Raw genomic sequence first — 24,669 nt, forward strand, 5'->3', positions numbered from 1 at the left:
ACAGACTAAACGGTGGCACAATTGAGGAACAGTGGAGGACTTATAAGGAGCTCTTTCATAGTGCGCAACAAAAATATATTCCAGTGAAAAAGAAGGGCGGTAAGAGAAGGGATAACCAGCCGTGGATAACCAAGGAAATAAAGGAGAGTATCAAATCAAAGACCAATGCGTATAAGGTGGCCAAGGTTAGTGGGAAACTAGAGGATTGGGAAAATTTTAAACAACAGCAAAGAATGACTAAAAAAGCAATAAAGAAAGGAAAGATAGATTTCGAAGGTAAACTTGCGCAAAACATAAAAACAGATAGTAAAAGCTTTTACAGATATATAAAATGGAAAAGAGTGACTAAAGTAAATGTTGGTCCCTTAGAAGATGAGAAGGGGGATTTAATAATGGGAAATGTGGAAATGGCTGAGACCTTAAACAATTATTTTGCTTCGGTCTTCACAGTGGAAGACACAAAAACCATGCCAAAAATTGCTGGTCACGGGAATGTGGGAAGGGAGGACCTTGAGATAATCACTATCACTAGGGGGTAGTACTGGACAGGCTAATGGGACTCAAGGTAGACAAGTTCCCTGGTCCTGATGAAATGCATCCCAGGGTATTAAAAGAGATGGCGGAAGTTATAGCAGATGCATTCGTTATAATCTACCAAAATTCTCTGGACTCTGGGGAGGTACCAGCGGATTGGAAAGCAGCTAATGTAACGCCTCTGTTTAAAAAAGGGGGCAGACAAAAGGCAGGTAACTATGGGCCGGTTAGGTTAACATCTGTAGTGGGGAAAATGCTTGAAGCTATCATTAAGGAAGAAATAGCGGGACATCTATATAGGAATAGTGCAATCAAGCAAACGCAGCATGGATTCATGAAGGGGAAATCATGTTTAACTAATTTACTAGAATTCTTTGAGGATATAACGAGCATGGTGGATAGAGGTGTACCGATGGATGTGGTGTATTTAGATTTCCAAAAGGCATTCGATAAGGTGCCACACAAAAGGTTACTGCAGAAGATAGAGGTACGCGGAGTCAGAGGAAATGTATTAGCATGGATAGAGAATTGGCTGGCGAACAGAAAGCAAAGAGTTGGGATAAATGGGTCCTTTTCGGGTTGGAAATCGGTGGTTAGTGGTGTGCTACAGGGATCGGTGCTGGGACCACAACTGTTTACAATATACATAGATGACCTGGAAGAGGGGACAGAGTGTAGTGTAACAAAATTTGCAGATGACACGAAGATTAGTTGGAAAGCGGGTTGTGTAGAGGACACAGAGAGGCTGCTAAGAGATTTGGATAGGTTAAGCGAATGGGCGAAAGTTTGGCAGATGGAATACAATGTCGGAAAGTGTGAGGTCATCCACCTTGGGAAAAAAAAACAGTAAAAGGGAATATTATTTGAGTGGGGAGAAATTACAACATGCTGAGGTGCAGAGGGACCTGGGGGTACTTGTGCATGAATCCCAAAAGGTTAGTTTGCAGGTGCAGCAGGTAATCAGGAAGGAGAATGGAATGTTGGCCTTCATTGCGAGAGGGATGGAGTACAAAAGCAGGGAGGTCCTGCTGCAACTGTATAGAGTATTGGTAAGGCCGCACCTGGAGTACTGTGTGCAGTTTTGGTCACCTTACTTAAGGAAGGATATACTGGCTTTGGAGGGGGTACAGAGACGATTCACTTGGCTGATTCCAGAGATGAGGGGGTTACCTTATGATGATAGATTGAGTAGACTGGGTCTTTACTCGTTGGAGTTCAGAAGGATGAGGGGTGATCTTATAGAAACATTTAAAATCATGAAAAGGATAGACAAGATAGAGGCAGAGAGGTTGTTTCCACTGGTAGGGGAGGCTAGAACTAGGGGGCACAGCCTCAAAATACAGTGGAGCCAATTTAAAACCGAGTTGAGAAGGGATTTCTTCTCCCAGAGGGTTGTGAATCTCTGGAATTCTCTGCCCAAGGAAGCAGTTGAGGCTAGCTCATTGAATGTATTCAAGTCACAGATAGATAGATTTTTAACCAATAAGGGAATTAAGGGTTACGGGGAGCGGGCGGGTAAGTGGAGCTGAGTCCACGGCCAGATCAGCCATGATCTTGTTGAATGGCGGAGCAGGCTCGAGGGGCTAGATGTCCTACTCCTGTTCCTAATTCTTATGTTCTTATTATGTAAAAACATACACCAAAAAGCAGTGGTAGAAGAGATAGGCGAGGTGACTGAAAGCATGATCAAGGGGGGAGGCTTCTGAGGGTGTAGAGAGAGGCAGAAAGACAAAGAGGAGGCCATCCAGAGTTTGAAGGCACATAAATCTGATGAGATAGATCAGGAACTGGTAACGAAATGAATCCTGCGTCCCAGAGTTAAGGCCCTGGGGGAAAACGAGTTTGGGAAGGAAACTGACCAAAGGTCTCGAATTCATGCAGCAAGTAGGAGCGTTCAGCCCCTCGAGCCTGTTTCGATTTGTCAATTTCAAAATTCTCACCCTTGTTTACAAATCCCTCCATGGCCCCTCGCCCCCTCCCTACCTCTGTAATCCCCTCCAGCCCCACAACCTTCCCCCCCACTGCCCCCTAGGCTGAGATGTCTGCACTCCTCAAATTCTGCTCTCGAGCATCCCTCATTATAATCGCTCAACCATCAGTGGCCGTGCCTGCAGCTGCCTGGGCCCCAAGCTCTGGAACTCCCTCCCTAAACCTCTCCACCTCTCTTTCCTCCTTTAAGATGCTCCTTAAAGCCTACCTCTTTGACCAAGCTTTCGGTCATCTGCCATAATTTCTTATGTGGCTCGGTGTCAAATTGATCTGTTTTTGTCTTAAAACACAGCTGTGAAGCGCCTTGGGATGTTTTACTACATTAAAGGCGCTATATAAATACAAGTTGTTGTCATCGTGGGCCACCCCGACCGGCGAGAGGACACCACCGCAGGTCGGGAGTATAAGAGCTGGGCCACTGCAGCTTCCAGTGTGGGCCGACACAAATGTGCGACGGCTTCGAGGTGGGCGACTGGGTGATGTCATCAGGACCCAGGTCGCCGTTTGGAGCGTGGGCAGGTGCATCGGCGGGGCCCAGGTACAGCGGAGGAGCGGGAAGGTCGTGGCGGACTTGTGATCGGGGCGGAGGAGTGATGAGGGATCGTGACTGAGATTTGGTGGATGATCGTGGTGGAGGAGCGGCGAGAGCGCGTGGCGAGAGCGCGCGGGCGGCGGAGGAGTGGCGAGAGCGCGCGGTGAGAGATCGTGGCGGAGGTGCAGCAAATGAGGGTACGGGGCCCAGAAGAGTCGAGGGCCCAGGGGCAGCACAGGCCCAGCCCACACTGTGCGATATGTGAGCGCACTAGGGTCCGTGCAGCAGAGCTGGGCTCCAGTCGCCTTGGTTAACCCTTGCCACTGGACCAAGACCTCGCTGCCAAGCCCGTGTGGTGGCTGGTGTGCAACGGTCACCCCACGTTAAAAAAATCCACGCACAGGCATCTTCCACCCCCTCAACTGGAGTTCAGGACTGGGACATCGGGTCCTTCATCGAAACATCTGTGAACTCGTGGAAGCAAGTCATCCTCGTTCGAGGGACCGCCTATGATGACGATGATGTTGTTCCCCCACTCAATGAGATCATGGCTAATCTGTATCCTAACTACATCCACCCGCCTTGGTTCTGTGTCCCCTTCATAATCTTGGCGATCTACTGATGAGTAGAGGCAGGGAAGAGGAGCCTGCAGGGTGCCATATTTGGAGCTCTAATCACGTTAGCTCCGTTACATTCCTTTGACAAGGTGCCCGTGGGGATGATTTTCTCTCTTTTCAATGTGTCGCAACATGGTAAAGAAATGTAGGAGAATTTCCTCTGGTCAGTACTTCGAGTGAAATTGTGACTTCACAGTTACGACACACAGTCGCGAGGGAAACAACTCCACCGATACGTGGAAACGTAACTGTTCACCCCAGAATTCTGCTCCCAACACGGCATCCCCTCCCTCCCCGGTGAGTAATCCCCCTTTACCGTGTTCAGTGACCGCAGTTGGTGGGGTCTTCAGTAAATGCTGTGCGCTGTCAATGAAAGCCTGAAAGAGTTCCCCTCGACCCAGCAGGTAGAAATCTTTGATTGTCTGAAAAACAAGCCCGGGACAGACCCGACAGTATTTAGTGCAAACCCATACCCGTTGGTCAATGGGCTGGATTTCCCGCCGCTGTCTGCCTCGGTTAGCGCCCCGGAGGGGCGGCGGTGAGTTCTCCCGGACAAGCAGCCAGCTTCCAGTGCCCCGCCGGGGTTTTCGGTGTCGGTTTTGGCGGGGTGCGGAGCGTGACCGCCCGGAAATGGCGAACCGGTGTGCAACGCCCTTGTTTGTGACACTGGCTCGATTTTTGACTCCCGCCTGACCCGTAGCGCTCTGTTGAGCGCCCCCTGCTGGGACCGCCTGGGAAGGCAGAGGGGTCCGAGCTGTGGCGGCTGCAATGCAATTGTTTATTTATATATATTTTTTTTGCGATGTATTGGGAATGTTTGTGGTGGGGGGGGGGGGGCGGGGGGATTTCTCCCCAGACCTCTCTCTGAGCGTTCCCAGGCCAGCTCTTTAACTTGGGATTCTCAGTTGCTCAGCTGGCCTAGCGCCCATAGAGAAATGTGCAAAGCCTCCCTTAGCGCTCCGCCCCACACTCAGGGCCCAGCTGCCCAATTTTGCAGACTGAGGCGCAAACTGTTCCCGGGTGCAAACTTTACCGCCCCGCCGCCATTACCACCCCGAAATGAGCAAAGCCAAAAATCCAGCCCTGTGATTTTGAACTTGGCTTTACCAATACAGGTACAATTGAAGAAAAGCAAGGCAAAGGAAAACAAACGGCCTGACATTTATCTTCAGTCCTCTCCATAATAGCAAGCCGTGCATTTCTAAGTGAAGGGCCGAGGTCCATTGTACAGGACAACGCCAATGTTGAAAAGAGGAACTGCGGTACATCAAGATTTAGCGGCTAGTTCGGGCCAAACTAGAGTATTAAATTACTGTAGGCTATAGCAAAACTGGAAGACAGGGGGATGTGCCATAGCTCTGAGATTGTTGGAAAGAATTAGTTAAATCTTAGCTTTGGCTCACTATCACTTCTGGGTTCAAGCCCCACTCCAGAGACCTCAGCACATAACCCAGGCTGGCACTCCCAGTGCAGCACTCAGGGAGTGGATGTGCCGTCTATCGGATGGGACGTTAAACTCTCCGAGGTGGACATAAAAGATCGTATTTTGAAGAGGAGCAGGGAAGTTATCCCTTAATTAACATCGCTAAAACAGATTATCTGGTCATTATCACGTTGCTGTGTGTGGGGACTTGCATTTCCGCTGTGTGCAAATTGGCTGCCGCGTTTCCTATATTACAAAAAGTACTTCATTGGCTGTAAAGCGCTTTGGAATGTCCTGAGGTCGTGAAAGGCGCTATATAAATGCAAGTCTTTCTTTCTTTTTGCAATGAATTACTTTGACTGTTGTGCAAGACCCTTGCAGCCAGCACAAGTCGGAGGGAAAGGCCAGTAAATGACCCCTTTTGGGATCTATTAAAATCAGTGCGATTAAGAATTACTGGCAAACTGAATTTCTGACTGCTAGTCAGACTCACCTTAAGTTGTCCCAGCAGTCCTGCCTCTTCCACGACCAACTTCCACAGATGCTGGTCAAACACAAAGAGAAACACGGGGTTATTCACAGGTCTGAAGTAACCAGCTGATCGGAGATGGAATACGAGAGTACACCAGCACTTGCTGTAGGTGCCACAGGAACAGGGCTAGCGCGATGGTTACCCTAATAACGCTACCTCAGCCCAACTACATGCCTCAATTCTTCCATGTTAATTGTACTTAAGTGGTGTATAGCGATTGAACATTAATTGTATGCAGGTGGTGGGACGGATTATGGGAGGTCACGCTGACCCTAGACTTACCGGGTGCTGATGACGGTGCTGTCGGGTCCCGACCCCTGAAGCTGGATTTGCGTATGTACTGAAATCTCGGGCCTCCCTCTCTCCCGGTGCTGGTTTGGTGCTCCTTTTCTGGAGCCTACTGCGCAGCATTTCCTCGTCCAGAATCTCTCCGTTTTTTTTTCAATCCTCCGCTCCCTCAGGCCCAGCTTCGGCGCCTCGGTCAGCCGCCTGCCCTTCCCATCCCTTCCCTTTCCCGGCCCGCTTAACTCCATGAACAGCGCGGGACACCACCCTGCCGGGAATGATGCCGGACCAGGGATGTTTCCGGACTAAAGAGGCCCGGACTGGAGAGGTACAACTGCGGATAGCGCTTGCGGGCGGGCGGCCAGTTTCCAGCGCCCCGCCTGGACATTCGGTGCCGGTTTCGAGGGGGGGGCGTGAAGCATTACCGCCCGGGAGAGGCGAGCTGGTGAGCAACGCCCCTAGTTGCGACAGTGGCTCGATATTTGGATCGTGCCCGACCTGTAGAGCGCCCCCTGGTGGGAACGCCTGTGGAAGCTGCCGTAGTGGCCACAGTGAGGGAAGTAATGTCGACCTGAGGTTGAGTGTGATTGAGTTTGCGATTCATGTTGTGGTGGCGTGAGTTATGTATTGGAAAAGTTTACGGTGAGGGTTTTTTTTCAGATTTTATTCCCCCCCCCGCCGGAGGCCTCTCATAGGTCACTCAGAGGCCGGCTGTTTAGCTCGGTATTTTCACTTCCTCAGCCGGCCTAGCGCCCTCAAAGAAGTGTGCAACGCCTCCCTTAGCGCTCCACCCCACACTCAGGGTCCAGCTGATGAATTTTGCTGCGGCGGACGCAAACCGTTTCCCGCTCCGTCCGGGTTAACGCCACAAGAGGCGCGACCAAATTTCCACACCCTGGTCTTCTATCCTTCACAAACTGGCTATCCAACTTTGACACCCCAACTTTCCTGCTGAGGTATGGTCTCACAGCCATTAGCCGGCATCCCTCCAGTACACCAAGAAGCCATTCTTTGAGCGTGACCATAAAACAGTGATTGTGGAGACTTCGTAGCCAAGTCTAATTCCGTCCCCATCCAAAATCCTAGGAAAGCCTCTCTCCGTTGCAAAGACGGAACGAGGAGCAAGAACCCTGGCTAATTCTACCCAGCCTTGGACCCAGGAGCACAGAGGTCAGCAGTGGTGGCCAAACTGCTGCACTGCTGCGTCCAGTTAACTCAGCAAGGGCAAGGGAGTAGATGGGAGACACTCCCGGCCTGTATGGCATAACACCACACCCAGGCAGTGCACTTACTCATGAAGCCATCGGGGCGAGCTCAGATCAGCAGACTCAAATTATCGGCGCGCGCACACAGGTAAATGCTACGGAAGGAATAGCGTATCACTGCACCAACTGTCCCAATTACTTTGACGGTTCCACCCATTCTTACCTCAGCCACTGTACTTCTGATCCTATCAATCAGATTTTCAAAATCCACCAGGTTGAAAAGGGACTGTTGTTTGAGCATATGCAGTTCTGCTGCGAAGGCATCCTCCTGGTTCTTCAAAATGGACCCTGCAGAGCACACGCAAAGTACAAGGTTAACAGGCTTGGTGAGCAGGGCAAAGACGTTGTCAATGCTACCTCTGCCCTCTCAGGTGGACGCAAACGATCCCGCGGCACTATTTCAAAGAGTTATCCCCAGTGTCCAGGCCAATATTTATCCCTCAATCAACATCACTAAAACAGATTATCTGGGTCATTACCAACTTGCTGTGTGTGGGAGCTTGCTGTGCGCAAATTGGCTGCCGCGCTTCCCACATTACAACAGTGGCTACACTCCAAAATGTACTGGATTGGCTGTAAAGCACTTTGCGACAACCAGTGGTCGTGAAAGGCGCTATAGAAATGCAAGTCTTTCTTTTGCAAATGTGAAATTTGATTTAATTTAACCAATTTGCTACTGCAAGTCATTGGAAAATATCTCGAACTCAGGTTATTCATTGCAAATAAGTTGTGTCATATTCAAGGTATTAGCTAGTTAAATTGCTACACAATTCCAGCATTTCCTGGCTCTCATTCCAGTATTTGCAGTTTTCTATCCAAAATAATAAGGATCTGCTGCCGATCCCCTCCACCAATTCCTCCCGAACTCACCGATTCTTTATTTAAATGGGCGACACTTACTGTCCACCAATAGGTACTTGGAGAGGGTGGTCGCGGTTGAAATTGTTTTTACAACTGAATGGTTTGCTAGACCACATAGTGTCTAAGACTGGAGTCACATGTAGTCTAAGGTGGGCAACGATGGAAGGTTTTCTGCCCTGAACGACATTAGTGAACGAGTTAAGTTTTTGTGACAATTCAACGCTTTTGCGGCCAAGGTTTTGGCTGCCAGCTCACAGATTACAGTATTTATTGACTTCAATCTCAGTGTCGTGGTTATGTTCATCATCATCATAGGCAGTCCTTCGGAATCGAGGAAGACTTGCTTCCACTCTAAAAATGAGCCCTTAGGTGGCTGAACAGTCCAATACGAGAGCCACAGACTCTGTCACAGGTGGGACAGATAGTCGATGAGGGAAAGGGTGGGTGGGACAGGTTTACCACACGCTCTTTCCGCTGCCTGTGCTTGATTTCTGCATGCTCTCGGTGATGAGACGCAAGGTGCACTTCCTCCACTTAGGGTGGTCTTTGGTCAGGGACTCCCAGGTGTCAGTGGGGATGTTGCACTTTATCAGGGAGGCTTTGAGGATGTCCTTGTAACGTTTCCTCTGCCCACCTTTGGCTCGTTTGCCATGAAGGAGTTCCGAGTGGAGCGCGTGCTTTGGGAGTCTCGTGTCTGGCATGCGGACAATGTGGCCTGCCCAGCGGAGCTGATCAAGTGTGGTCAGTGCTTCAATGCTGGGGATGTTGGTCTGGTCGAGGACGCTAACGTTGGTGTGTCTGTCCTCCCAGGGGATTTGCAGGATCTTGCGGAGACATCGTTGGTGATATTTCTCCAACGACTTGAGGTGTCTACTGTACATGGTCCATGCCTCTGATCCATACAGGAGGGCGGGTATTATTACAGCCCTGTAGACCATGAGCTTGGTGGCGGATTTGAGGGCCTGGTCGTCAAACACTCTTTTCCTCAGGCGGCCGAAGGCTGCACTGGCGCACTGGAGGCGGTGTTGAATCTCGTCGTCAATGTCTGCTCTTGTTGATAGGAGGCTCCCGAGGTATGGGAAATGGTCCACGTTGTCCAGGGCCGCGCCGTGGATCTTGATGACTGGGGGACAGTGCTGTGTGGCGAGGACAGATTATGTTGCTGGACTGGTAAATGCAGAGAACGGGATTTCAGAATCACAGGTTGAGAATTAGCATTTTAAAAATCTGGAATTAAATAGCTGGCACCAGTAAAAGTGATCATGAAGCTGACGGATTGTTGTGAAAACTCAGCTGGTTCACCATGTGCTTTCGGGAAGGATACCTGCCAGCCTTACCCAGTGTGGGTCTATATGTGACTCTTCCCACACCAATGCGGTTGATATGTCTGGAGTGGCCTAGTAAGCCACTCAGTTGTATAAAACAGCGAAAAAACCCTCGTCCAAGGGGCCCGTTTTCATGTTTCAGTCTAGACAAAAATGGCGTGCTGCATTATTCAACTGTGGAGGGCATCACAGGCAAACCTACAATATATGCTCACAGGTTTGGAGAGCTGTTGAGTTGGGAGTGGCTTAGCCAGTCACGTGATGTTCACAAGACTCAATAAAACCCCAGCCAGTTGGGTTCGGGGGATCCACGATGAGGCAGGTGGTTGTGAGCCTGGTAGATGAACTGGTAATGTGTCGTGTGATTGTTAAACCTTTTGCTAATAAACCAACTAGTTCTTAATAGCAATGTGTTGCTATGAATTCTTAAGCAAAGAATCCATGAAGCAAATATATTACAAAACCCAATCCTGCTCTCGCCCAACCTCCACAGGGACACTTTACAGCAGGGGTCAGTGGATAGTAATCAGGAGCGGGAACCCTGGCTGACTTTTTTTTTTTTAAACCCCTCCTCTTCTTCAGCCCAGTAGCATCGAGTCAGATTGTAGTGGCTTTGACTAGAGATCAGCTGACCCTACACAGGACCAGGGATTGAACCCGGTGACTTTCCGAGCCTGGCATGGCAGGGTAGCATGCTGGGCGCTGTGGTGACTTACTGAGGGATCGGGAAAACTCTGAACACTGCGCCCTACCTGCACGAGTGTGATTCACGTTCTGATGCTCAAACATCTGCACGGACTCCCCCACAAACAGGATCTTCTCTGCCACCCTCACGGGGATGTAAGAGGGCAGCATCTCGGCTCGCAGCGAAAACTGCTTCAGGGACGTAGCCAACATGCTCTCCTCTTCAATTAACCGCTATTAGAAATATGCAAAGCAGTCAGCACTTGGTGCACAGAATAATAAGCAACTAAATAGCTTCATAAAATACAAATCATTTTAAATTCATGAATGGGATGTGGGTGTCGCTGGCCAGGCCGGCATTTATTGCCCATCCCTAATTGCCCCTTGAGAAGGTGGTGATGAGCCACCTTCTTGAACCGCAGCAGTCCGTGTGGTGAAGGTCCTCCCACAGTGCTGTTAGGGAGGGAGTTCCTGGATTTTGACCCAGCAATGATGAAGGAACAGCCGATATATTCCCAGTCGGGATGGTGTGTGACTCGGGAGGGGAACGTGGAGGTGGTGGTGTTCCCATGCGCCTGCTGCCCTTGTCCTTCTAGGCGGTAGAGGTCGCGGGTTTGGGAGGTGCTGCCGAAGAAGCCTTGGCGAGTTGCTGCAGTGCATCTTGTAGATGGTGCACACTGCAGCCACGGTGCGCCGGTGGAGGGAGTGAGTGTTAAAGGTGGTGGGTAGCGTATCGATCAAGCGGGCTGCTTTGTCCTGGATGGTGTCGAGATTCTTGAGTTGTAGGAAATGCACTCATCCAGGCAAGTGGAGAGTGTTCCATCACACTCCTGACTTGTGCCTTGTGGATGATGCAAATAATCATGACGCTCCCCTTATGGAGAAGATATGTAGCCAGAGAACTTGCATCTATACGAAGACCTTTCAGGTCCCCAAGGTGTTCCAATTCGCTTCACAATCACTGAAGTACTTTTGAAGTGTAGCCACTGTTGTAATGTGGGGAAAGGCCTTCTTTGCTCAGAATCAGCCCAAAAATACTCAGTTCATTATTCTGAATTGCATTGACTGTCGTGGTGAAGGTAAACTCGGCAGCCGTTCTGTACATGGCACCATCCCACCAACAGCAGTGAGGCCCTTCGAATATAGTCGTGGGATCTTGAGCAACCCCGCCAGCAAACGGGTTAACACATCTCTCTCAAACGACCCAGTCAAAAACAGGCCCGCAATGACCTCACTGTAGTTTGTGGGATCTTTCTGTGCTGCGGGCTGTGCCTATATAATAACAGTCTCTGCGCTGCGATAAGTAAATTGTTCTGCATGAAGGGGGACATGAACCAACATCACTGAAAAGCAGATGAACTGGTCATTATCTCATTGCTGTGTGTGGGACCTTGCAGTGCATATTTTGGCTGCTGCTTTTCCCACATTACAACAGCGACTACACTTCAAAAAAGTACCTCATTAGCTGTGAAGCCCTTTGGGATGACCGGAGGTTGTAAACGGCGCTATATAAATGCAAGCCTCTTTTTTCATTCTTTCCAGTCATCCGGTGTCAGCAGCAAGAACCACTAGATGAGTTATAACATAAATTAATTGCAGAGTAAAGCTCGTTCTACTCTGCCTCAACAATGAGCCTCAGCTCTGACCTCAGGGTAATTCCCCTTACTGCGACAGTGAGATATTTTTCCATTTTCTCCACTAGCCAGCTTTTGACAACTTTGAGTGGGAAATGCAACTCAGTGCTAACTAGTGAAGAGCTTTAATTTATATAATTAATGATGTCGTTTTTTTTCTTTCTTTTGCATTGAAAGCTGCGATAGGGTCCTGTATAAATAGAAATTTTTCTTCTGTCAGTACTGGGGGGCAAATTGCAACACTTTTCCACTTTAACACCTCGTCTCAAGCATTGCCAGCTAATTTGGCCAGAGACAGATGAAAGCGCGATGACAAATCACGGGCAGCTCTCGTTAAGAACTGGCTCCGGACTGCTCAAACTCATTTCATGGTTGGACCCTCGCACCCAGCAGATGGAACAGACTTTCCATCCCATCAGTCGAGGCTGCATTCCCAACCCGGCTCCCCGGGGCTGGTGGTCTCAAGGGCAACTGGCTCGAAGGAGTCCAGCTAACCGAGGGAAGCTGAATGGACATCAACGGAGATGGGGACAGTGACCAAGGGGCCTCTTCAGCTGCGTCTATTAATTCAGTGCTTTCGCGCTGTCAGCTCGAATAACCTCTTCAAGTCAGTGTCCCTGACACGTTCAGTTTAAGGAAGAATGCAACAGGAAGGCAGGATGAAGCAAAACAAGTTGTTGAAGTGAATAAGTCTGTAATGATTGTATATTTTTAAATAGCGCATGCTGATGGCGACAGTGGCTCTGAGCAAATTCAACTAAAGTCACATACAGATACAATTATATCATCATCATCATAGGCAGTCCCTCGAAATCGAGGAAGACTTGCTTCCACTCTTAAAATGAGTTATTAGGTGGCTGAACAGTTCAATATGGGAATTACAGTCCCTGTCACAGGTGGGACAGATAGTCGTTGAGGGAAAGGGAGGGTGGGACTGGTTTGCCGCACGCTCCTTCCGCTGCCTGCGCTTGATTTCTGCATGGTCTCCGCGACGAGACTCGAGGTGCTCAGCGCCCTCCGGGATGCACTTCCTCCACTTAGGGCGGTCTTTGGCCAGGGACTCCCAGGTATCGGTGGGGATGTTGTACTTTATCAGGGAGGCTTTGAGGGTGTCCTTGTAACGTTTCCTCTGCCCACCTTTGGCTCGTTTGTCGTGGAGGAGTTCCGAGTAGAGCGCTTGCTTTGGGAGTCTCGTGTCTGGCATGCGGACAATGTGGCCACTGAGGAAGAACTAAAATAACTAACTTGAAGACTACAGTTATCACCAATGTTCTCGCTAAGCTGTGCAATCTGGAATCCAGCGCAGGCCGCTCACCGGCTTTTAACTGGGAGAAACTGCACATGCGCGAGAATTTGAATGGGCCACGCAGCCACTTAAAGGCCGTTCGAGCACCCAAAAAAAAATTTAGAGGGAACATTGCTATCACGAGATTTCTTTTCACCAATACTTGCCGTTTTGTCCGGTTTCTACTTTTAAACCGTTCGTATGATACGGATGCTCACAGGTTTGTAGAGCTGTTGAGTTGGGAGCGGCTTAGCTAGTCACGTGATGTTCACAAGACTCAATAAAACCCCGGCCAGTTGGGTTCGTGGAATCCACGATGAGGCAGGTGGTTGTGAGTCTGGTGGATGAACTGGTAATGTGTAGTGTGATTGTTAAACCTTTTGCTTATAAACCAACTGGTTCTTAATAGCAATGTGTTGCAATGAATTCTTAAGCAAAGAACCCTTGAAGCAAACACATCACACTTACCAGGTCTTGTAGTTCCCGGAGCTGCTTCCCACTTAATCCACGGATTCCCAGATCTTCCTCCTCTTCATCCTCAGACTGAGTGCTAACATTACCAGAGGAAGGCCCTTGCTTGATAAAGAACTCCTCATACTTGTCCAGTAACAGCCCGTGGAGCATCCACGCAGATAACTGCTTGTACATCACACCGTGACACACTGCTAGGATCCTGCATTGGGACGGAACAGCAACTTATCATCATACCTGATAATACAACTCTTGGCTCTCTGTTTTACTTTATGGTCTCTTCTCCTTTCAGCTTATCTCTCGTCCCTCCCAAACTCTCAATATTAGGCTCTATATGCTCTTCCACTTGCCTTCATTCGCATTGTAAATCACCTCTGCAACCTTCTCCTAACATTACAACAGTGATTACACTTCAAAACCAATTCATTGGCTGTGAAGCGCTGTGGGATGTCCCGAGGTCGTGAAAGGTGCTATAGAAAAATGTATCTTTCTTTCCTTTGTTTCAAACTTATTTTTTCCACTTCACCAAAACTGCACGAATCCCGAACACCCTCAAGGCTCCCAATTCTTTTAAAATCCAAGCTTAGCACTGCCTAATCGTTACTTATTGTCTTCTCTCCGACTTTGATTGCGTCCTGCACCGCAAGCCTTGGCCCTTCATTTAGGGTTCCTAATTGAAAAACCCTCCTGTCCCGTTGTTGTCGTTGATAAAGCTGATAGTAAATACTGTCTGCAGAGAGGCAATAATAAAAATGTAAAATATTATTAGAAATGGAGCACATGTTGCTCTCGCATTCCTTCTAATCTAGAAGGACTCCCCGTCCCCATCTCAAAGGTAACAGGCTGAAAGATTCTGTAATTCCCAATGCCACAGCTCCTGAATTTGGAACATATCAACCTTGACGTTGAGGGATGAATATTACAGTACTGCCAGTTTTAATTGCGCTCCTTCCACTGGCTCTATAGACTCTCAGAAATTTGTGGCACAGAAGAAGGCCATTCATTGTGTAGGTGCCGGACGACAAAGAGCTAGCCAACCTCATCCAGGATGGTATGTTGCCTCCCTGGTGCAAGGGTCATGGATGTCTCGGAGCGGGTGCAGGACATTTTGAAAAGGGAGGGTGAACAGTCAGTTGTTGTGGTGCACATTGGTACCAACGATGTAGGTAAAAAAAGGGATGAGGTCCTACAAGACTTTAAAGAGCTAGGAGCTAAATTAAAAGGTAGGACCTCAAAAGTAGTGATCTCGGGATTGCTACCAGTGCCACGTGCTAGTCAGAGTAGGAATCGCAGGATAGGTCAGATGAATACGTGGCTTGAGCAGTGGTGCAGCAGGGAGGGATTCAAATTCCTGGGGCATTGGAACTGGTTCTGGGGGAGGTGGGACCAGTACAAATCGGACGGTCTGCATCTAGGCAGGACCGGAACCAATGTCCTAGGAGGAGTGTTTGCTAGTGCTATTGGGGATGGGAACCAATGCAGGGAGACAGAGGGAAACAAATTGGAGACAGAGGCAAAAGACAGAAAGGAGATGAGTAAAAGTGGAGGGCAGAGAAACCCAAGGCAAAAAACAAAAAGGGCCACTTTGCAGCAAAATTCTAAAGGGTCTAAGTGTGTTAAAAAGGCAAGCCTGAAGGCTCTGTGCCTCAATGCGAGAAGTATTCGGAATAAGGTGGATGAATTAACTGTGCAGATAGCAGTTAACGGATACGATGTGGTTGGCATCACGGAGACATGGCTCCAGGGTGACCAAGGCTGGGAACTCAACATCCAAGGGTGCTCAACATTTAGGAAGGATAGACAGAAAGGAAAAGGAGGCGGGGTGGCGTTGCTGGTTAAAGAGGAAATTAAGGCAATTGTAAGGAAAGACATTAGCTTGGAATCGGTATGGGTGGAGCTACGGAATACCAAGGGGCAGAAAACACTACTGGGAGTTGTGTACAGACCTCCACACAGTAGTAGTGATGTTGGGGAGGGCATCAAACAGGAAATTAGGGGTGCATGCAATAAAGGTGCAGCAGTTATCATGGGTAACTTTAATATGCATATAGATTGGGCTAACCAAACTGGAAACAATACGGTGGAGGAGGATTTCCTGGAGTGCATAAGGGATGGTTTTTTAGACCAATATGTCAAGGAACCAACTAGGGGGGAGGCCATCTTAGACTGGGTGTTGTGTAATGAGAGAGGATTAATTAGCAATCTCGTTGTGCGAGGCCCCTTGGGGAAGAGTGACCATAATATGGTGGAATTCTACATTAGTTTGGAGAATGAAACAGTTAATTCAGAGACCATGGTCCAGAACTTAAAGAAGGGTAACTTTGAAGGTATGAGGCGTGAATTGGCTAGGATAGATTGCCGAATGATGCTTAAGGGGTTGACAGTGGATGGGCAATGGCAGACATTTAGAGATCGCATGGATGAACTACAACAATTGTACATCCCTGTCTGGCGTAAATATAAAAAAGGGAAGGTGGCTCAACCGTGGCTATCAAGGGAAATCAGGGATAGTATTAAAGCCAAGGAAGTGACATACAAATTGGCCAGAAATAGCAGCGAACCCGGGGACTGGGAGAAATTTAGAACTCAGCAGAGGAGGACAAAGGGTTTGATTAGGGCAGGGAAAAGAGAGTACGAGAGGAAGCTTGCAGGGAACATTAAAATGGACTGCAAAAGCTTCTATAGATATGTAAAGAGAAAAAGGCTCGTAAAGACAAACGTAGGTCCCCTGCAGTCAAAATCAGGGGAAGTCATAACTGGGAACAAAGAAATGGCAGACCAATTGAACAAGTACTTTGGTTCGGTATTCACTAAGGAGGACACAAACAACCTTCCAGATATAAAAGGTGTCAGAGGGTCTAGTCAGAAGGAGGAACTGAGGGAAATCCTTATTAGTCAGGAAATTGTGTTGGAGAAATTAATGGGACTGAAGCCGGTAAATCCCCAGGGCCTGATGGATTGCATCCCAGAGTACTTAAGGAGGTGGCCTTGGAAATAGCTGATGCATTGATAGTCATTTTCCAACATTCCATAGACTCTGGATCAGTTCCGATGGAAGGTAGCCAATGTAACCCCACTTTTTAAAAAAGGAGGGAGAGAGAAAACAGGGAATTATAGACCGGTCAGCCTGACATCGGTAGTGGGTAAAATGATGGAATCAATTATTAAGGATGTCATAGCAGCACATTTGGAAAGAGGTGACATGATAGGTCCAATTCAGCATGGATTTGTGAAAGGGAAATCATGCTTGACAAATCTTCTGGAATTTTTTGAGGATGTTTCCAGTAGAGTGAACAAGGGAGAACCAGTTGATGTGGTGTATTTGGACTTTCAGAAGGCTTTCGACAAGGTCCGACACAAGAGATTAATGTGCAAAGTTAAAGCACATGGGATTGGGGGTAGTGCGCTGACGTGGATTGAGAACTGGTTGGCAGACAGGAAGCAAAGAGTAGGAGTTAATGGGTACTTTTCAGAATGGCAGGCAGTGACTAGTGGTGTACCGCAAGGTTCTGTGCTGGGGCCCCAGCTGTTTACATTGTACATTAATGATTTAGACGAGGGGATTAAATGTAGTATCTCCAAATTTGCGGATGACACTAAGTTGGGTGGCAGTGTGAGCTGCAAGGAGGATGCTATGAGGCTGCAGAGTGACTTGGATAAGTTAGGTGAGTGGGCAAATGCATGGCAGATGAAGTATTATGTGGATAAATGTGAGGTTATGCACTTTGGTGGTAAAAACAGAGAGACAGACTATTATCTGAATGGTGACAGATTAGGAAAAGGGGAGGTGCAACGAGACCTGGGTGTCATGGTACATCAGTCATTGAAGGTTGTCATGCAGGTACAGCAGGCGGTTAAGAAAGCAAATGGCATGTTGGCCTTCATAGCGAGGGGATTTGAGTACAGGGGCAGGGAGGTGTTACTACAGTTGTACAGGGCCTTGGTGAGGCCACACCTGGAGTATTGTGTACAGTTTTGGTCTCCTAACTTGAGGAAGGACGTTCTTGCTATTGAGGGAGTGCAGCTAAGGTTCACCAGACTGATTCCCGGGATGGCGGGACTGACACATCAAGAAAGACTGGATCACTGGGCTTGTATTCACTGGAGTTCAGAAGATTGAGAGGGGACCTCATAGAAACATTTAAAATTCTGACGGGTTTAGACAGGATCGATGCAGGAAGAATGTTCCCAATGTTGGGGAAGTCCAGAACCAGGGGTCACAGCCTAAGGATAAGGGGTAAGCCATTTAGGACCGAGATGAGAAGAAACTTCTTCACCCAGAGTGGTGAACCTGTGGAATTCTCTGCCACAGAAAGTTGTTGAGGCCAATTCACTAAATATATTCAAGAAGGAGTTAGATGTAGTCCTTACTACTAGGGGGATCAAGGGGTATGGCGAGAAAGCAGGAATGGGGTACTGAAGTTGCATATTCAGCCATGAACTCATTGAATGGCGGTGCAGGCTCGAAGGGCCGAATGGCCGACTCCTGCACCTATTTTCTATGTTTCTATGTTTCCAGCTCTTGGTCCGTAGCCCTGTAGGCTATGGCACTTCAAGGGCACATCCAAGTACTTTTTAAAGTGAATGAGGGTTTCTGCCTCGACCACCCTTTCAGGCAGTGAGTTCCAGACTCCTCAACGCCCCTCTAATCCTTCTACCAATTATTTTAAATCTATTTAAATAGATGCTGGAATAGCATTGCCTCCTAATAGCAACCATTTGGTTTCCCTCACTGAATAGAAGAGGAGAGCAGTCGTGGTGCTGTAACCTGCGGCCAGGCTCAATGGGGGCCCAGGAACATCCTCGGCAGCAGATGAGGGAGGGAGAGGTGGGCTGTAAGTGGGCCCTGTATTCTATTGTATTATGAAGAACGCTGGTCTGGATAGAAATCCGGAAGGTGGTAATCTCCCGTCCAATTATCTAGGGAGTGCTGGACAGAGATAAAACGCAGGCCACACCTGCACCAACCTGTTCATCCATACTGACAGTCACAAATAAAAACCTCCTATTGTCAGTACCAATGCCAGAGCAATATTTCTTTAAGCCGAGAAAGCTTTGCCGTAAAACAAATATCTTTACATTAAAAATCTGGTGTAGGAAAGCACTTCCAGCAGTCATGGTTTTCGGTCACACTTTTCGGTCAACATTTCCCATTGTAAATTGCTATGTCAACTGTCACGATGTAGTTGCAAGCTCTTGGCCACTAGGGGGCTCTGTGGACCGAGTTTCTGCACCCTCTCTCCCAACTCCGTCGCCATCTTGTATACCAAAAAAAACTTACATTTATTATTAGTAAATGACCATGGCAACATGGTCATTTACTAATAATAAAACATTTTGATGTTTAGATTGTCCTTTCGAACCAAAGGTTACACCCTTACACAATGACGGGAATCCTGTGGTACAGAGCATGAATAGATCGGTTCTCTTACTTCTCCAATGCACTGCGGACTGGCGGAAGTCCTCCACAGCTGTGTTTGTGAACGGTCTCCAGAAGTTGGCAGCCATGAATCTAAAGCGGCAAAACAAAGACGTGGTGAAAACCAATCTATCTATTGTACCAGTAGCCATCAATTTACAGCGCAAAACTCAATGTTACTCTCAAAATATTCCATTTTGTTTTTAAAGGTATAATCGTATTCTCTCTCCTTCCCAACTCTTGCTGGGTTGTTTCCATGGGCACTGACTGGCCTCTTCTACCGGTTCCAAATGGCAAGAGCAAAGATGTTGAGTATCTGCATGATATTCAACCATGGTAAGGCATCACATTGAGCTTGACCTTGTCCACATCTAATATCCACACGCATGCACTCGCAAGTGAGGACCATTGTAGTGAGCAGGAGTAGGTATCCTGACTGGGTTTTCCCATCTTTGAGTCCAGGGACACAGAGACTGACTGTATCTCCTATCATCCTGCCTTGGGGGTGCTTAGCTAATCCAACACACACCGGGGACTGAACCGGGATGATGCTAGTACTAAGTGGTTATAACTATCAGGAAAGGCTGAATAGGCAGGGGCTCATTTCTCTAAAAAAGAGGCTGAGGGGTGACCTGGTAGAGATCTTTAAGATCATGAAAGGGTAGACTTAGGGAAGATGGTGGTGGAGACCAAAATTAGGACCCAGAAATATAAAATAGTCACTAATAAATCCAAGAGGGAATTCAGGAGAAACTTCTTTGCCCAGAGAGTGGTGAGAATGTGGAACTCGCTACATATTGGCAAGGACACCGGGGATAATTCACCTGCTCTTCTTCAAATAGTGCCATGGGATCTTTTATATCCACTTGAGGGCAGACGGGATATCGGTTTACCGTTTCGTTTGTAAGACGGCACCTTCGACCTTCTGACTCAGAGGCGACCATGGTAGCACTGAGCACTGGCTAAAATATTCCTGGTCCATACAGTACCAAGACTAAAGGGAGACGAGTTAAATCAGGAAGCAGTAACGAGATGACAAGTTGCCTGGATCCCACAAGAGAAAGGCAGACAGTCTGCTCCATGAACAGTAGACATCTGAGCAACAACGTAGTTCATAAATAACTCACTAAACCAACGCTTACCTTTTGAGATTTTATTTGTTCAACCACCACCATAACAGACGGAAACAGCAGCTGAAACTGGGAACAGGAATGAACTGTTAGTCGCACAGGAAGAGAGATCAATATTGTACCAGAACACCTTGGCTCAGTGTGCCCAGACTGATGTGGTTAAGAGCTCCTCTCCACATTATTTGCAAGAGTCACAGAAGAAATAAGACTGGGTAGTCAAACCCAGTTCCTTATAGTGTAATTCCACAATGCAGGGGAATGGCAGCATAGTGGTTATGTTATTAGTAATCCAGACTGCTCCATTTTTGATCGGGGCAGAGGAGCAGTGAGAGGTCGGGGCCCAGTAGCATCGTGATCAGGGCCCAGGAGAGGCGAGGGTTCGGGGCCCAGGAGAGGCGAGGGTTCGGGGCCCAGGAGAGGCGAGGGTTCGGGGCCCAGGAGAGGCGAGGGTTCGGGGCCCAGGAGAGGCGAGGGGCCGGGGCCCAGGAGAGGCGAGGGTTCGGGGCCCAGGAGAGGCGAGGGTTCGGGGCCCAGGAGAGGCGAGGGGCCGGGGCCCAGGAGAGGCGAGGGGCCGGGGCCCAGGAGAGGCGAGGGGCCGGGGCCCAGGAGAGGCGAGGGGCCGGGGCCCAGGAGAGGCGAGGGGCCGGGGGCCCAGGAGAGGCGAGGGGCCGGGGGCCCAGGAGAGGCGAGGGGCCGGGGGCCCAGGAGAGGCGAGGGGCCGGGGGCCCAGGAGAGGCGAGGGGCCGGGGGCCCAGGAGAGGCGAGGGGCCGGGGGCCCAGGAGAGGCGAGGGGCCGGGGGCCCAGGAGAGGCGAGGGGCCGGGGGCCCAGGAGAGGCGAGGGGCCAGGGGCCCAGGAGAGGCGAGGGGCCCAGGAGAGGCGAGGGGCCAGGGGCCCAGGAGAGGCGAGGGGCCAGGGGCCCAGGAGAGGCGAGGGGCCAGGGGCCCAGGAGAGGCGAGGGGCCAGGGGCCCAGGAGAGGCGAGGGGCAGCATGGGCCAGCCCTTACTGCGATTTATGGATAATAGGAGCATGCGTGAGCACTAGGTCCGTGCAGCAGAGCTGTCGTCTTGGTAAACCTTTGCCACTGGATCAAGTCCGTGTAGTGGGTGTGCAACGGCCACCCCACGTTAAAAGAATCCATGCCCAGGCACCTTCCTCCCTTTAGTATGTAGTTCGGGACCTAGATTGTCAGGTCCCTCATCGAAACACCTGTGAACTCATCTATTTTTGGTGTAGAAGCAGGTCATCCTCGATACGAGGGACTGCCTAATACAGTAATCCAGAGACCTGGACTAATGATCTGGAGGACCCAAGTTCAAAACCCACCACGGCAGCTGGGGAATTTTAATTCCATTAAATAAATTTGGAATAGAATCAGTAAAGGTGACCATGAAACTACTGGATTGTCGTAAAAAGCCATGACTAATGCCCTTTAGGGAAGGAAATCAGTCGTCCTTACTCGGTCTGTGACTCCAGACCCACAACAATGCCCTCTGAGATACAAGTCACTCGGTTGTATCAAACCGCTATGAAAAGCAATCACCACACGGACTGCAGCGGTTCAAGATGGCGGCTCACCACCACCTTCACGGGCAATTAGGGATGGGCAATAAATGCCAGCCCTGCCAGCGACGCCCACATCCAGAGAATAAAAAAAGAACTACCTGTAAAAATATAACCGAAATATGTACAGCATTCTGAAAGACGGGGAGGTAATGGAGGAATTGTAATGAATAATTCAATGCTCCAATTAAAATTGCAATACAGACAGGTCCCCCACACTCTTTGAAAGGATTCCCATTATCACCTGTGCTGATCCTTGCAGAACAGGTTCGAGGGGCTGAAAGGCCTACTCCTGTTCTTATAGCCTGGCCCCAGAAGTTGCACCCAAATCTCCTGACTGCACACACCAGTGTCGTCTGTAAGCAGTCCAGTCGGGAGATTTGCTTTCAACACAGCGAGGGGCGGAAGTGATTCAGCAAGATTTCAAGTCACTTTACACTAATGGGCCTCGTTTTAAAACATGCAATGAATCTGGAGCAGCTTCAACATACTGCAACAGGAGCTTACCTGATCCAAGGAGTAGTTGACATGAGAGACGGAGAGGTGTGGGTCTGCCAAGAACTGCAAGCAAATAAACAAGAACATAAGAAATAGGAGCAGGAGTCGGCCATTCGGCCCCTCGAGCCTGCTCCGCCATTCAATAAGATCATGGCTGATCTGATCCTGGCCTCAACCCCACTTCCCCGCCCGCTCCCATAACCCTTCACTCCCTTATCGTTCAAAAATCTGTCTATCGCCACCTTAAATATATTCAATGACCCAGCCTCCACAGCTCTCTGGGGCAGGGAATTCCAAAGATTCACGATCCTCCGAGAGAAGAAATTCCTCCTCATCTCCGTCTTAAATGGGCGACCCCTTATTCTGAAACTATTCCCCCCTAGTTCTAGATTCCCCCACGAGGATAAACATCCTCTCTGCATCTACCCTGTCAAGCCCCCTCATAATCTTAACACGTTTCAAACTATATCTTGTAGGAGCCACAAAAGTACATAAGGATTCTTAAAAAAAAATACTTGCTTATAGCCAATATTTATCCCTCAACCAACATCACTAAAACAGAAAATGTTATTTCATTGCTACGCGCAAATAGGCTGCCGCGATTCTCTACATTACAACAGTGCCTACACTTCAAAAAGTACTTCACTGGCTTTAAAGCGCTTTGGAATGTCTGGAGATTGTGAGCTTGTGCAAGGCGCTATATAAATGCAAGTTCTTTCTTTACTAGCCGATCTCCTTTGATGTACAGAAAGCAGGTGGGACATCGACAAGGTATCTCACGGTCACTGTGGGGTCCTGGAACTCGTTTTGATGACATTTGGAGGTCAATTTCCCAGATTTTGTGTTCACTGAAATGGCCTAGCCTTTTTTTTTTGCCTCTCCCAGGAGATTACGCAGCTACTGGTGGCTGGGGGTGGGGGGGATTGGGGATTCTCAGCTGCACTGTGACTGTATGGGACAGGTGGAATGGACCAGCTGGTCTTTGCCTGTCTGTCATTTTTGTATCTTGGTGCATCTAAAAAGAACTTCACACGATGTACTCGATTTGGAGTGCAGTGGTGCTGGTTGAGGGAGGAATGTTGGCTGGGACACCAGAAGGTCTCCCTGCTCTTCTTTGAATTGTACCTGGCAATGTTCCCGCTAAGGTGCGCACGCGCGGCTGCGCAGTAAAGAGACTTGCATTTATAAAGCGCCTTTCACAACCACCGGACGTCTCAAAGCATTTTATAGCCAATGAAGTACTTTTGGAGTGTAGTCACTGTTGTAATGTGGGAAATGCGGCAGCCAACCTGCGCACAGCAAGCTCCCACAAACAGCAATGCGATAACAAAAACAGATTATCTGGTCATTATCTTGATTGTGGAATAAATATTGGCCCAGGACATTGGGGATAACTCCTCTGCTCCTCTTCAAAACAGTGGCATGGGATCTTTTACGTCGACCTGAGGGAGCAGACGGGGCCTCGGTTTGTCGTCTCATCCGAAAGACGGCACCTCCGACAGTGCGGCGCTCCCTCAGCACTGCACTGGGAGTGTCAGCCTAGATTTATGTGCTCAAGTCCCTGGAGTGGGACTTGAACCCACAACCATCTGACTCAGTAATATGAGAGGTACTGCGTAGGCCGCTCACTGGCTTTTACAGTGTGAATACCGCGCATGCGCAGAAACTTAAAGGGACCGCGCATGAAAAGAAGAAGGCTGCGATGAACAAAGTGCAGCTTATGGGGAACACTGGTGCCTTGGGATGTTCCCTTTAAGCTGTACGGCAGCGTGGCGCTGCAAGGATCACGCATAGCCGTTTCAATGCAAAACCCGCGCATATGTGATACTTTGAATGGGCCGCGCAGTCCCAAAATAAATTACAGGGAACATTGGTGCCATGGAATCTTTATCATCCACCTGAACCATTGGAACAGGCAGACCAGGCCTCCGATTAAGGAGGGAGAGAAGTTAGAATTGTATTGCTGGCTGTGTTTCCACAGTTCAAATGGACACAGTAAGAAAGACGTGCATTTATATAGTGCCTTCCACCACCACCAGAGGTCTCAAAAGTGCTTTATAGCCAATGAAGTACTTTTGAAGTGCAGTCACTGTTGTAATGTAGGAATGGCTTTTGATAAAGCAATGGAACTTTACTGAAATCTGACCGAACAACACCAAGTTTTCAAACAGTAGTGAACCTGCTTAAACATCTCATAGTTAGTGTTTCTGCAATATTGTGGTACAGGTTGAAGATTAGTTACCTCCTGCTCAAGGTCAAGTAGAGCCTGTCGGTAGGGCTGCAGCACGGAGTCTAGTCCGGTACAAAAGGCACGAAGGTAAATACCGTGCAGCCCAGCCTGGCCCTGCTGGGATGAGTGGCACTCCTGAAACACATGAGTCGCAGCGTGAGAGAAGTCAATGCAAGATTAGACTGGATGAAGGAAAATGGGATAAAGGGAATATGGGAACAGGGTGGGTAAATGTGATTGGAACTATTTACTTTTGTGGAGGGCATTATGCATTTGCTTCATGGGTTCTTTGCTTAAGAATTCATAGCAACACATTACTGTTAAGAACTAGTTGGTTTATTAGCAAAAGGTTTAACAATCACACTACACATTACCAGTTCATCCACCAGGCT

The 24,669-nt window shown here is 48.8% G+C and overlaps 1 protein-coding gene across 1 annotated transcript in view; it reads right to left on the reverse strand.

The window, feature by feature from the left end:
• The window catches only part of tubgcp4 (tubulin gamma complex component 4), a 93,275-nt gene that overhangs the window by 59,996 nt on the left and 8,610 nt on the right, over window positions 1-24,669 (reverse strand). The window contains exons 3-11 of the mRNA XM_070863955.1: window positions 24,290-24,412; window positions 22,057-22,110; window positions 19,999-20,055; window positions 18,870-18,949; window positions 13,435-13,639; window positions 10,116-10,281; window positions 7,341-7,465; window positions 5,589-5,639; window positions 3,989-4,094 (exon numbers count right to left, since the gene is read on the reverse strand). Of these exons, the coding sequence (XP_070720056.1) occupies window positions 3,989-4,094; window positions 5,589-5,639; window positions 7,341-7,465; window positions 10,116-10,281; window positions 13,435-13,639; window positions 18,870-18,949; window positions 19,999-20,055; window positions 22,057-22,110; window positions 24,290-24,412 (967 nt within the window). The remainder of the gene's footprint in view (window positions 1-3,988; window positions 4,095-5,588; window positions 5,640-7,340; window positions 7,466-10,115; window positions 10,282-13,434; window positions 13,640-18,869; window positions 18,950-19,998; window positions 20,056-22,056; window positions 22,111-24,289; window positions 24,413-24,669) is intronic.

Source organism: Pristiophorus japonicus, chromosome 21, assembly GCF_044704955.1.
Source record: "Pristiophorus japonicus isolate sPriJap1 chromosome 21, sPriJap1.hap1, whole genome shotgun sequence".
Lineage (NCBI taxonomy): Eukaryota > Metazoa > Chordata > Chondrichthyes > Pristiophoridae > Pristiophorus > Pristiophorus japonicus.